Source organism: Accipiter gentilis, chromosome 27 (assembly GCF_929443795.1).
Source record: "Accipiter gentilis chromosome 27, bAccGen1.1, whole genome shotgun sequence".
In the NCBI taxonomy this organism is placed as follows: domain Eukaryota; kingdom Metazoa; phylum Chordata; class Aves; order Accipitriformes; family Accipitridae; genus Astur; species Astur gentilis.
Genome location: NC_064906.1, coordinates 5,574,150 through 5,589,382, shown reverse-complemented (window position 1 = coordinate 5,589,382; position 15,233 = coordinate 5,574,150). Strand labels below are relative to the sequence as shown.

The window sequence follows — 15,233 nt, the reverse complement described above, 5'->3', positions numbered from 1 at the left end:
GAAAATTGACTTTAAAACCAAACCCACCTGTTTAACAACACGTCAAATTATAGCAAAAAGCATCTGCTTAACTGAAATGTTGAAGCTTCTTTTTATCCTTGGGCATTTCAGGTTTGGAGGAATGAAATCTTCTCAAAAACCATGGGAGAGGTGAATTCATTGCACTATTAGTTTTAGTGTATGGAAAGAATAATTATGAACGAAAGAAAAAAAAAAAAAAAAAAGAAATCTGAATCCTAAAGAGAGTTTTGAAGCATTTCATGAAGTGCCTTCCTGAAATTCATTTGGCAAACAGATTCAAGTGTGAATCACAGAATGTGGTCCTTTACATCGTTATGCTGACAAGTGGTTCTTCAGTACTGAGTGGTATCCTGCAGAGCCGAAAATGTTCCAGTAGGATTTGCCCAGTGAATCAAACATCTTGTAATTGGATTTGCTACTTCTCTAGGATAAAAAGCAAATGCCAGAAGGCAAGATTTTCTGTTTTTACTGTGTACATGTGTTAGTCTTTTTAATCAGCAAAATATTTATGCTAAAAGACATGGGTTTAGTCATAATTTTCTTTAGTACAAACTGTCTTAAAAATAAATAATAGTCATAGTTAAGGAAAGCTACAATTAAAACAAAACATTTACTTATTTTTAGTGTAGAGAGTGCAGTGTACCACAACTACTGGCATAACTGAATCTTTTAGCATCTCAGCATCTGTTTACTGAATTGATTTTTTCATCAGAAAAAAATTGCTGAAGCTATTGAATGACTGCAGAAAATGAACATAATTTTTCATAAAGTTAAGTCCTAAGGTAAGTATTTCAATTTTTCTTTAGCAAGTAAGCATCTGGACTGAAGTAGGATGTAGCTGTACGGCAGAATAGTCTGTGAAAAAGAACTAAATATAATCATTAATCCACCAGTGTTTAGACAAGAGACACAGCTATAGCTACTTCATTTTTCTTTTCTTTTTCTTCCTCACAAGAAAGTGAAGTGGGAATATCTGTGTCTTTTGTCTATGAAACTATTCACCAAATAACTTCTATTCTTCAGTTAATAACATGCAGAAAAGCAATGCTTCCAAAATAAGAGAAGATACCATACCAAACAGGGAGAAATCCTCAAGGATTAATTACTTCTGGGGAATCTGCTGGAGCTCTGCATGTGTGTCAGTGTGATGTTCTCCGTGATACCTGCTGATCCCCTTGGGGGATTTCAGTAGGCTCCCAAAGAAACTTTTAATTTTTCTTTTTTACCTTCTGATGTTCCAGATTTAATTTTAACATTATCTTGGTTCCAGCTGAAAAACAGTAACACAAGGACTCACAGGGAAAGTTTACAGTAATATTGGATTGTCTTTGGTTCCACCAATATGCAGTGTTGACCTTAACCAGCACTCCCAAATGTCATCTCTGCAGAACAAAAGCAGTCTGGCAGAGTCTTGCCCACCAGAACTTTGTCCTTCTCCACACGCTCTATTCTGTTGATAAGAAAGGTGTGGGTGACTCCTTCTTTGTACCCAGAGACTTTTTAGATAGGTTGGGTCATCTCTATCAGATTGTTTCTAAAGAAACTCAAAGGAATTGCAATGAGAAGACTTGAGTCTCCTTCTGCCTTGGACATGACTGAAGTGTTTGAAGCTTATTTCATATTTCCAAAATCATGAGAATCTTTGTCCACAGAGTCACAGCAGTGGCAGCAGTCACCTAAGGGAAGCTGAACATAGGAATGCTGAACCAGACCCAGAAATATTGAACTGGTCCCAGCTACATGTATCTCCAGCAAATTGCAGATCAGCAACCAATTGCTTGGTTCTAAAAATACTGGTGGAACAGGGCTGAAGAAGGCAAAAGACTGGCTGTCTCATCTCGTATGCTCACATCCACTAGGAAATAGGTATTGTGCAGCCAGTTTTATATGCCAAAGTTCAAATGGAATAGAATAGCACCAATAGTCACTGGCTTTAATTCAGGAAAAGGCTATTTCTCCTTGTTGGTTTACTCATGTCTTTTGGTGATTAGTATAACTCCAGTAACAGAATGAGAATGACTAAAATACTGTGGTGTGAGGTTGTAAAACATACAATATATCACCCCATCCTCTATACTATCTCCTTTGGCTTGTGGGCTGAACAGGGAACAGCTCTACCACTTGTTTTCTTCAGTCACTGCAGGAAATCTCATCCTTCACCTTTGAACCCTTTCCCCTCATTTAAAACAAATGTCCTACCTTTCCCCACAGTTCCTATAGGTTTTTAAGGTGAGACATAAGATTTGAAGAAATAAATATCACAATTTAATACTGTAAAAGATGTTTTGAATCTCTAGTATGGACAGATTTCTGGCTACTGCTTTTCATACTCAGGGTTTTCTCATCTGAAATGGCATCTCAGCTTTTTTCGACAGTGCCACAGGTATTCTACTAAAATACTACAGTCAGGTAATATGTGTCAGTGTACTACCTGGAAAGATAATCAGTAAACCATTACAGAACAACAGGAATGACAGGATTTCTAGTCAGTCAGCTCTACACTGATTAAAATCCACAGACTTAAAGGCACTAATCAACTAACAAGTTCATTTCTCTAAAGCTGTTTAGTCCATGTATAACTGACAGATAATTACTCTGGCAATTCTATATAATAGTTTGAAGGCCTTCCCTAATGGTACAATAGCATATTTACAAAATGAAGAAAATAATGTACCAATTAGAATGAAGTCAAATTTATATCACATTCATAACAACTAAGTAATTGCTTTCCATGTAAGTGAAGTGCTGGGTGACTAGTGGAGACACATGCAGTCGTACTGTGTTAATATGCACTACCAGTCAATACAATTTGGTCAAATGTCACATCAAGACGCGCATTAAAGAAGACACTTCTCAAGGTTAAGTAGTAGCTTTTAAAATAGCTAGTTGTGCAACAAACTAGCAAGACTATTGCTGATATAGCTCTAATTAATTGACCGAAGATATTATTACATTTTAGATGTTAGTTCTGATAGGCACGGTATAAATAAATTCAGCATACTTGTTAGATGTGGCAGTCCAAATTTAAGTGTGTGAAAGACCAGAAAGTCAAAAAAGACTATATTAAAATATTTTGATTCAATACAAATAATAGCTAAAACTAAAACAATATTAAAAGCTAAACTAATCATAAAAAAAAGAAATCGGGCAGATAAACATAAGCTGAGAGGCATTACAGAAAAGGTGACTTGAGCTACAGTGGAACTAGTATCATATTTATCCATTCACAAAAATCAATCAATCAATCACACAATATGTATGAGTGTTATTCAACAACTGTGATATTCAGTAAAAAAATGTTCAAATAGCAAAATAAATTCTTTCAAATTTTAGTCCTTTCTTCCCACTGTTGCTTTTATCAACTCAGTTAAACATTACTATCACAATAGTGACTTCTGTGCCAATCTGCAATGGTAGTTATCAATGGAACCAGAGGGCAAATCCAGCATAGTTGGAGCTAAATATGCCATATTTATTCCTTAGAGGTTTAGTATGCCTTTTTCTAGTGTCTCCAGACAAAATACTTAAAATACATGAAGAATGGAAAACTTACATAAAAAAATATCTTGGCACTGATTGCAAAAGTTCAAATCACAGCTAAAATTCAACGAAAATGGTAATGCGGGGTTTCTAACACACCAAACCTCTAAAAAATATTATCTGCTTCTATGTGAAATTCAGAAACAGTGAGAAGCAGCAAGAATAGGACAAACTCAAACACAAAAAGGAAGCCTACAGAAGGTGGAAGCAAGGACAGATAGCCTGGGAGGAATGCAGAGAAATTTTCTGAGCAGCCATGGATCAAGTTAGGAAAGCCAGAGCCCTGATAGAATTAAATCTGGTTAGGGATGTTAAGGGCAACAAGAAAAGTTTCTATAGGTACATCACTGATAAAAGGAGGACTGTAGAAAATATGGGCCCTCTCCAGAAGGAAACGGGAGACCTGGTTACCTGGGATATGGAGAAGGCTGAGATACTCAATGACTTTTTTGCCTCAGTCTTCACTGGCAAGTGAATCAGCCACATCACCCAAATTGCAGAAGGCAAAGGCAGGGACTGGGAGAATGAAGAACGACCCATGGTAGGAGAAGATCAGGTTTGAGACCACCTAAGGAACCTGAAGGTGCACAAGTCCATGGGACCAGATGAGATGCATCTGTTGGTCCTGGGGGGACTGGCAGATGAAGTAGCTAAGCCACTATCCATCAGATTTTAGCAGTCATGGCAGTACATGGAAGTTCCCACTGACTGGAGAAGGGGAGACATAACCCCCCCCTTTTCAAAAAAGGGAAGACTTGGGGAACTGTAGGCCAGGCAGTCTCACCACTATGCCCAGCAAGATCATGGAGCATATCGTCCTGGAAACTATGTGAAGGCACGTGGAAACCAAGGAGGTGATTGGTGAGAGCCAACATGGCTTCACTAAGGACAAATCATGCCTGACAAATTTGGTGGCCTTCTATGACGGTGTTACAGCATTGGCAGATCGGGGAAGAGCAACAGAAGTCATCTATCTGGACTTGTGCAAAACATTTGAATTGTCCCGCATGACATCCTGGTCTCTAAATTGGAGAGACATGGATTTGATGGATGGACCACTCAGTGGGTAAGGAATTGGCTGGATGGTCACACTCAAATAGTTGTGGTCAATGGCTTGATGTCCAAGTGGAGATCAGTCATGAGTGGCGCTCCTCAGGGATCGGTATTGCAACTGACACTATTTAACATCTTTGTTGGCGACGTGGACAGTGAGATTGAGTGCACCCTCAGCAAGTGTGCCAACAACACCAAGGTGTGTGGTGTGATTGACACTCTAGAGGGAAAGGTTGCCATCCAGAGGGACCTTGACAGGCTTGAGAGATGGGCCTGTGCAAACCTCATGAAGATCAACAAGGCCAAGTGCAAGGTCCTGCACATGGGTCGGGGCCAATCCCAAGCACAAATACAGGCTGGGCTATGAGTGGATTGAAAGCAGCCCTGCAGACAAGGACTTGGGGGTGTTGGTTGATAAGAAGCTCAACATGACCCAGTAATGTGCACTTACAGCCTGGAAAGCAAAAAAAAACCCCAAAAAACCTGTATCCTGGGCTGCATCAAAAGAAGGGTGACCAGCAGGTTGAGGGAGGTGATTCTGCCCCTCTACTCCGCTCTGGTGAGACCCCACCTGCAGTACTGCATTCAGTTCTGGGGCCCCCAACATAAGAAGGACATGGACCTGTTGGAGCGAGTCCAGGGGAGGCCCACGAAGATGATCAGAGGGCTGGAGCCCCTCTCCTATGAAGACAGACAAGGAGTGTTGGGGTTGTTCAGCCTGGAGAAGAGAAGGCTCCAGGGGCACCTTATAGCAGCCTGCCAGTACCTAAAGGGGGCCCAAAAGAAAGCTGGAGAGGGACTTTTTCACAAGGGCAGGGTAGATTTAGATTAGATGTAAGGAAGAACTTCTTTAGTGTGAGGGTGGTGAGGCACTGGAACAGCTTGCCTAGAGAGGTTGTGGATGCCCCATCCCTGGAAGTATTGAAGGCCAGGTTGGATGGGGCTTTGAGCAACCTGGTCTAGAAGAAGGTGTCTCTGCCCAGGGAAGGGGGTTGGAACTAGATGATCTTTAAGGTCTCTTCCAACCCAAACCATTCTATGATCCTATGACTAATTGCACTACTTTGCACAGTCTGGAAGATTTTATCATTGTTCAGCACAGATTTTTTAAAAAAACAACAACAAACAAACCACAAAACATATGCATTAATTAAACTAGTTGATATATGTATAATCATAGAATCATTCAGGTTGGAAAAGACCTTTAAGATCGTCAAGTCCAACCATTAACCTAACACTGCCACATCCACCACGAAACCATGTCCCTAAGTGCCACATCTACACGTCTTTTAAATGCCTCCCGGGATGGTGACTGAACCACTTCCCTGGGCAGCCTGTTCCAGTGCTTCATAATCCTTTCAGTGAAAAAAGTTTTCCTAATATCCAATCTACACCTCCCCTAGCACAACCTGAGGCCATTTCCCCTTGTCCTATTGCTTCTTACTTGGGAGAAGAGACTGATCCCCACCTCCCTACAACCTCCTTTCAGGTAGTTGTAGAGAGCGATAAGGTCTCCCCTCAGCCTCCTTTTCTCCAGGCTAAACAGCCCCAGTTCCCTCAGCTGCTTCTCATAAGACTTGTGCTCTAGACCCTTCACCAGCTTGGTTGCTATTCTTTGGACGTGCTCCAGCACCTCAATGTCTGTCCTGTAGTGAGGGGCCCAAAACTGAACACAGGACTTGAGGTGCGGCCTCACCAGTGCCAAGTACAGAGGGACAATCACTTCCCTAGTCTTGCTGGCCACACTATTGCTGATACAAGCCAGGATACCATTGGCCTTCTTGGCCACCTGGGCGGACTGCCAGCTCGTATTCAGCCGGCTGTTGACCAATAGCCCCAGGTCCTTTTCCGCCAGGCAGCTTTCCAGCCGTTCTTCCCCAAGCCTGTAGCATTGCATGAGGTTGTTGTGATCCAAGTGCAGAACGCAGCACTTGGCCTTGTTGAACGTCATACAATTGGCCTCAGCCCATCGATCCAGCCTGTCCAGATCCCTCTGTAGAGCCTTCCTACCCTCAAGCAGATCAACACTCCCACCCAATTTGGTGTTGTCAACAAACTTACTGAGGGTGCACTCGTCCAGATGATTGATAAAGCTACTAAACAGAACTGGCCCCAATACTGAGCCCTGGGGATAACACTTGTGACCAGCTGCCAGCTGGATTTAATTCCATTCACCACCACTTTTTGGGCTCAGCCATCCAGGCAATTTTTTTACCCAGCGAAGAGTATACCTGTCCAAACGATGAGCAGCCAGTTTCTCCAGAAAAGTGTTGTGGGAAGTGGTGTCAGAATCTTTACTAAAGTCTAGTAGATAACATCCACAGACTTTCCTCATCCACTAAGCAGGTCACCTTGTCATAGAAGGAGATCAGGTTGGTCAAGCAGGACTTGCCTTTCATAAACCCATCCTGACTGGACCTGATCACCTGTATGTGCTGTGTGATGGCACTCAAGATCATCCACTTCATAATCTTCCCCAGCATCGAAGCCAGACTGACAGGCCTGTAGTTCCCTGGATCCTCCTTCCAGCCCTTCTTGTAGTTGGTTTTCACATTTGCTAACTTCCAGTCAACTGGGACTTCCTTAGCTAGCCAAGACTGCTGAGAAATTATGGGAAGTGGCTTGCTGAGTACTTCTGCCAGCTGGCTCAGTACCCTTGGCTAGATCCCATCCGGCCCCATAGACTTGTGTGTGTGCCTAAGTGGTGTAGAAGGTTGTTAACCAATTCCCCTTGGATTATGGCGCTTCATTCTGCTCCCTGTCCCTGTTTTCCAGCTCAGGGGGCTGGGTACCCTGAAAACAACTGATCTTACTATTAAAGACGGAGGCAAAGAAGGCATTAAGTACCTCAGCTTTTTCCTCATTCTTTGTCACTATGTTTCCCCCCACATCCAATAAAGGATGGAGATTCTCCTTAGCCCTCCTTTTGTTGCTAATATATTTATAGACACATTTTTTATTGTCTTTTATGGCAGTAGCCAGATTAAGTTCTAGTTGGGCTTTGGCCCTTCTAATGTTCTCCCTGCATAACCTCACAACATCCTTGTAGTCCTCCTGAACTGCCTGCCCCTTCTTCTAAAGATCATAAATTCCTCTTTTTCCTGAGTTCCAGCCAAAGCTCTCTGTTCAGCCAGGCCAATCTTCTTCCCCATTGGCTTGCTTTCAGCACATGGAGATGGCTTCCTCCTGCACCTTTAAGATTTCCTTCTTGGAGAATGTCCAGCCTTCCTGGACTCCTTTGCCCTTCAGGACTGCTTCCCAAGGGACTCTGTCAACCAGGCTCCTAAACAGGCCAAAGTCTGCCCTCCAGAATTCCAAGGCAGCAGTTCTGCTGAGCGCCCTCCTTACTTCTCCAAGAAGCAAAAACTCTATCAGTTTGTGATTGCTGTGCCCAAGGTGGCTGCCAACAATCACATCACCCTCAAGTCCTCTGTTCGCAAATAACAGGTCCAGCGGGGCCCCTTCCCTAGGTGGCTCACTCAGCAGCTATGTCAGTAAGTTATCTTCCAGACACTCCAGGAACCTCTTAGAATGTTTCCTCTCTGCTGTATTGTATTTCCAGCAGACATTTGGTAACTTGAAGTCCCCCACAAGAACAAGGGCTAGTGATTATGAGACTTCTCCCAGCTGCTTATAGAATATTTCATCTGCATCTTCATCCTGGTTGGGTGGTCTATAACAGACTCCCACCGTGATATCTGCCTTGTTGGCCTTCCCCCTGATTCTTACCCATAAACACTCAACTCTATCATCACCATCATTAAGCTCTAGACAGTCAAAACACACCCTAACATGCAGGGCTACGCCACCACCTCTCCTTCCTTGCCTATCCCTTCTGAAGTGTTTATAGCCATCCATTGCAGCACTCCAGTTGTGCGAGTCATCCCACTGTGTTTCTGTGATGGCAACTATGTCATAGTTTTCGTGCTGCACAATGGCCTCCAGCTCCTCCTGTTTGTTGCCCATGCTGCGTGCATTGGTGTAGATACACTTCAGCTGGGCTATTGTTCCCCCAACTTTTTTGGGGGGAGAAGCCCTAATTCCTACATGACCATTCTCAGGCACTTCTGTAGTTTCTAACACATCATAAACATGACTAATTCTTTGGGAATTCTAGAAGTAATATAGCCTAGATGTCTACCATATTGTGTGAAACCTAAACTGGTCAATGAAAATGAGTTCATATACAGTCTTTTCTGGAAGGAAAATAGAGCAGCAGCACTATAATACACTAGGATTATCAGTAATCAGCCATATAAAATGCAACTAGGACAAATAGCCAGTAGACATAGTACAAATGAACAAATGTATAGTTGAAATTATGAAGGTTTCTATCCATTCAAGCTTTTTCTAACACAGTAATCCGAAGGTGTTAGTTACAAATACCCTTTCTTCTTTATCCTATTAAGTGAAAATTAAAGATAGCAACATAGAAGAGAGACAAATGTCACTATAATCATAATAACACTGATACACAGAATAGAACTTGCAACTGAAAAAACATCATGTTAGGCCTCTACTTGAGATAAGAAATATGTTTCAGAAGCTGCATATTAATGAATTAGATTAGCTTGCATGATTTTTTCCACTTTGTTGCTGTTGTTGTTTGCTTGATGTTATTAAAATAAGCAAAGACAACACAACATTCCACAAAAGGAATGTCTTTCAGTCTGACATTTTTGGTTCTGCTCGGTACTTTCAAGGACAGAGAGATTTGTTTTTCTCAGGAGTCACTGTAAAGTAGGATCAAGTACATATACAAGGTGGTCCTAATGGTCTCTAGTTAAGGAGTATCTACCACAGCCCTTGTTACTGTGCTCCAATGATTTGTTACCTCCTAATTAGAAGGCTTTACTTATATCAGATTATGGGGGGGTTGTTACAAGATTAAGCTGTTTTTTCCTTATCCTTCAGCTAACAGAACTGGAACAGAATTTATCCTCACCTTCACTGTAATCTTCTATTGGGGGGGGGAGGGTGTTAATGCTTTAGAAGGCTGTTGTTTTGTCCACCCTTGGTCTTTTATTTTTTCCACCAACAAATACATAACTTCACTATATCCCAGAGGCTGTATTTTTTAAACCTCTTATTCTTCCTACTGTTAATCTTGCAATACTAGGCAGTAACAGGTATTCTTTTGTAATGTAATGACACAGTCATAATTTAAAATAAATTACCAGCACACCTAAAACTAATTCTCAGTTTCAAATGGTGACAGGATATCACTTGGTGATGGTTCTAGAACAAACCTAACAAAGGGCTCTGCCACTTTGTGTCAAGAAGGTAAATCTCTTCCTAGTCTACAGGAAACTTGTGATTTTCATTGGGTATAAAAGGAAGATACTGCTTTAAAAGCTGTAGCTGTTTATTACAACTGCAATTGATATTGTCATTACTCTGTTCTAAGTATCAGTCTTCACTATCGCAATCCAATGCAAGTGAGAGAGAGTGGAGACGTACTTCCTGAGGAATAGGACAGGAGCAGAACAATGGTTCCCATTTCTCTCAGTCCCTTGGGAAATTATTAGTGATAGCTCATTTGCTCATTTCTGAAAATATATTTGTCTTTTTTTTCAATGAGTGATTATTCTATTAAAAATTTATCTATTTGTGCATATTACTATAGCACCTAAAAGCTCTGTGCTTTTACTAATCCTCCCTTCTGCTGCATATTATAATTATAACACAGAGTACAAGGTCATTTCATTTGCAAAGACTTTACAAATTAAGTGTAAAACAAGAAGCAAGTGATGGATAGGAAATGTCAGAGGAGTACAAGGGAATAACAAGACAATACTGGTCACTGTGATAGGCAGCAGTCTTAGCGCAGAACCACTTTAAACACTGTGAACACTTTTTTTCCTTTAAGTAGGTAACACTGAAATTTAGCTTTTTTTATGGAAAGGCTAGAAATAAAAGACGGAATAAGAAGTTAGTTTCTGGATATTTTACAAGAGCTACTTCTGAGTGTAGGTTACAGTCTGTGGAACAGAAAGAAGGTGATTGTTTCACAAGGGAACAATTGGATTTATAAAGGATGGCAACATGTGCTTGCCAGAGGCTGGAGGCAGTGTCTCAATGCCAAATGAGTAGGAGGACATTGGAAGCAAATATGCTTTGAAAGATCCTGAAAGTAAAGGCAATTTGAGTATGTCTGATGTGACAGAGAAGAGAAAAGCAGAAATACATATAACACTCGATTCCATTACATAGCTTTACGGGGTTTTTTTTACAGTAATTTGCCTACTATCTGTGTTTTCAAGTTAAAGTCTTTTTATACCCCTAACAGCGTGCAGTGTGTCAAAATCTAAAAATGTTTATTCCCCCCTAATTTTTCCAAGACATGACGCTTGAATCCGTGTATCATAGGCTATTAACATAAATTAGCAAAGAGGAGACACTGAAGCGAACCAAAATATTAATTATGCCCTTGAAGCTGTTCATTGCTGATGGCTAACTACCGAGTGCATTGCTAAAAGGTGGCCAACAGTAGACCAGCGTAGACATATTCCATACCCTCACTATGTTGATGTGTACACATGGTGTCTGTCAGATGAGGTTGATAATGAGCGTCTGTTTGGCACTCACCCTGCATGAAATACTGCCCCACAAGCCTGAAATACTTGGTTGAACAAGGTGGGCAGTGTCAGAACAAGCGGCCAAAGCACCAGCTAATGGTTAGCCAGAAGCATTTGCTATAGCCCAGACTGAACACCTGTCTCCTCATTCAAATAGCGATTGAAATGAATTTCTTTATGATTCCTCGGAAAGGTGTCTTTGACTATATCGGCTTTCACTGTTTGAGTTGTCTGTCCCTTGGTATGTACTGCAATAAAGTGAATGTTGATTTTCAAGATCAGTTTCTGTGCAAATTACTGCTTAGTGTTAAATACACCTGTTGTACAGAGAGACTCTTGAAGGCCTTTAGGCCTTTTAAACCTCACTCAAGCTTTATTTGAGAGCCAAGTTGAGCTTTGCTGGCCTTTTCTTCCATGTCACAAATATTATTCTTGCAGCTTTAGGAAAAGAAGCAATTTTCCAAGGAAAAATGAAACGAGAGAGTACCCAAGTCACATTCCTTCCATTCAAGTCTCGTCTTGCACTATTACAGCTTTACAGCTGAAAACCAGAAAATGATAAGAAATTAGAACGTGCGCTTTAACACCTACAATTCTATACCCCTTAGTATTAGAACTGCTTTATCTTTTTCCCAGTAAATATACATACGCACCTTACATTTTAACAGAAAAATGTTCAACATCATGTTTAAATTTCTGGAAGGAAAGAAATAGTTGTCTATATGACCTGTCTGTCATTTTAAGCAATTATGGATTTTCCCTTTGCCTAAGGATGGGTATTCACAAAATTATAATTTAAGTATGATCTTAAAATACATAAATTAGTATTTTATCTTGGACAGATAAAAGGATCATGGATTTTTCATACCTAAAGTAATTGCAGCCAAATATTTTTTTCCCACTGTTTTGTACAAACTGACTATCACGTGATAAATTCATAAACCAGACTGCTCCTGCGTAGGAAGTGTTATTTTTCAAGACTAGAGAATTTAAGAGAATGGTTAATGCCATTGCCAAGTAAGGTTTTAAGACTTGCAATGCGTGTGGTAAGGATTTTCAAAATTTTCCTTTCTTCCTCACAGAAGATGGTCATTCTTAACAAGCATTGCACTTTATTTAAAATTCAATGTTTCATTTATTGTACCAAAAATCACTGAAAAGTCAATAATAGCATATAGTTTGTGCAAAGCCCTCATTTTCTGAAAGAATACTTTGTGCCAATGAAACGAGCTGCAGAAACCTACAGCTTTCGAGATGCATTTGCGCTTTGTCTGTTTAATTGAAGACAAGAATGGCAGAGGTAGTAAAATCAGTTAAGACAATTTCTATTGACAAGGAAGGAGAGAGTTACACATTTTTGCTGCTTCTTCGTGGTAACCTACCACCTTTGGCATTTTTGCAGGCATTTTGCTGAGTTGAGAAAGAGGGAAAGAAGAGGTTAAAAAAAAAATCTGCACAGCTCTGTTTCATCTGTCAGTCATCAGGGCCGCTAAGGCTAGATGTTCACCCTTCAGGCAGTTCTGTGACTGCATCTCAAAATGAGCCCTGTCTAAGCAGAAACATACAATTATTCCAATCAAATTATTCCTAGGCTACACAATACAATTACCCAGCTTAATTTGGAAGATGAATTAATTGAAGGATGATTTTCCTTTTTTGCATAGAAAGTCCCTGTGTAGGATATTCATGAAGAGAAGTTGAATATTTGACTTTCATGCCAGAGTCTCCAAGAGAATCTCTATTTTAATCAGAAAGGGACTTTGTTTCAGCTCTCTCCTTTTAGGGAGAGGAGGAGGTTTTAACAGTGCAAATCAGCTCTTATATTAGCAGAGAATCAATATGTAAAAGCGGAAAGACAAAAGTGATGCTATGTCAAAGCTGTTTTGTCTTTTTTCTCCTCTTCCGCAGATGAAAATTGATTGAAAGAAGGGTCCAGCATGAATTGCTCTGCATTGCTGTCTCTCATACTGATGCTGGTTCAACTTTGGCCTTGCTCTTCGAGCACACAGACCCACAGCGCTCAAAATACAGATCAGGCTTTCACAGCAGTTCGAAGAGTGAAGCGTGGCTGGGTATGGGAGCCACTTTTTGCAACAGAGGAACAGACCTCTATGGTGCCTGTGTATGTTGGACAGGTATGATAGTAATGATTCAAGGACAGTACAAGGTTAGACGTAATGTCCTGATTAGCAGCTTACTAACTTGACTTGGAAGACAGGCATCTCCAGTGACCTGGAAATATCAAGAAGGGTAGGAAGAGGAGCTCAGGGAGCTGTAATTAGGCAGCACAACATCACTCCTTTCCTGTGACCTGACTCAGGGTCAGAGAACTCCAAGTGCTGGAGGTCGTGGCAGTACCAAGGACCTTCCTTCACCTAGGTCTACTATCAAGGAAATTCCACATTCGCTCAGTTACTAAAACTAGCTCCATACACAGCAGATGAAGGTATGAAGCTGAAGAGTTCCTTTCTGTCTTCTGAATGAAAGTTGAAGACCCATTTATCAACATCTGGCAATTTGCTTGAGCTATTATTGGCACTGCATCAAAGCAGCCATACTGAGTGCAGTGTAGTTTACAAACAGTATTTAGCATGATTTTCTATTACACTAAGTAGCAGCTGATTTACCCCTCATTAATTTTTAATGAAGCAGATTAATACTAAATCCTTTCACTACTGAGAAACTACAGGAATCTGCATGGTTCACTAGATTAACATAGGTTTAGCACAACGAGCAATTATTTTTCACCCTCCTTTAAAAATGTGTTTTAAGATAATTGTCTTAATGAGGCTTTATCTGCCCCTTTCTTCTCTTTCTGCTTATTATTATTATTATTATTATTATTATTTATTTTTTTATTTCTTTTTGTATGCTAGAAGTAATTGTAATCTTGAGATCTAGTTTTTCTTTCCTTTAAGGCACTTTCTAGATGAATGAACGGAAATAAGTTTAACTGCTAATTAACTAGCACTACAATTTAATTGGGCCCAAAGGGTGAAGTGCTCAAAATTCATTAATTACTTTTTCACAACCTCTTCGAAGTAACTACTATGGAAGTATGATGTCTCACTTCTGAAAGAACAAGTGTCGACATACTCATTTTAAAATTATTATTAATTTCCCATAGTTGGAAAACAGTTTCCTGTAAAGAAACTTCATAAATGTCATGAATTTTTATACAGCCTTAGAAAAATTTCAGAATCTTGCTTTTCTGTTTCTCACAGGTAAACTACAGTGAATTTTTATTGAAGATTATGTTTAATTTATTGTGGTCTAATCATTGTTGAATCAGACATATTTACTTCTGTCTTTTTATTGAGTAGAATATGCTGTTCTTTCAGTAAATAAACTGATAGTCTATGATCAACACACAAAATTTTAGTAAATAAGGCCCTGTAGGAAATTGCAGCAACAAAAACCCAAAGGTAGACAGTCTCTGTTTTCAAGTCACTATTCCATATCAATGTCTTTTCACAGTCAGATTCAGAGCTCAATCTTCAAATTTCATTTAACATAGACTCATGACTCCTTTTCCATTATCATGTTTAATAAAAATAAATGTGTCCATCAGCACTGCAGTGGCAGGTGTATGAAGGCAAGTACATAAATTCTTGTTCCCAGTTCTCATTTACAATGGAAAGACCATTTATTCTTTTGTGTCTAACATAATACAACAGGTAAATTGAGAACCTTCAGTATGCTTTCTCAGCAAATGTCATCTGCAAGAGACCTCTCATTTAACATGGTCAAGGTCATGAACATCTTCTGGGGATAAATGATTCTGAGTGAAGTGGTTCAACACAGGTTATGTCTAAACAGCCAGTCCGAGGCATGCTTCCAGTCTCTAAGGGTTTGACGCACTCTGTGATCACACCTGAACTCCGTCTTAGGCTAAAGATCTAGAAATTCATCACCTTTCTCATGCCCTGGGGTTCATGACAAGGAAACCAAGATTTACAGATCACAATAAGTAAAGAAAAAATTAGAGAATTAATGATATGATAGAAATTGTTGTTCCCATAAAATTTAACTGGGGGTGCT

General features: G+C 40.2%; 1 protein-coding gene across 1 annotated transcript in view; it reads left to right on the top strand.

The window, feature by feature from the left end:
* CDH19 (cadherin 19) overlaps positions 1–15,233 on the top strand; it is a 73,382-nt gene that overhangs the window by 18,901 nt on the left and 39,248 nt on the right. Inside the window, exon 3 of the mRNA XM_049830464.1 lies at positions 13,101–13,327. Coding sequence (XP_049686421.1) covers positions 13,130–13,327 — 198 coding nt within the window. The 5' untranslated portion in view covers positions 13,101–13,129. The remainder of the gene's footprint in view (positions 1–13,100; positions 13,328–15,233) is intronic.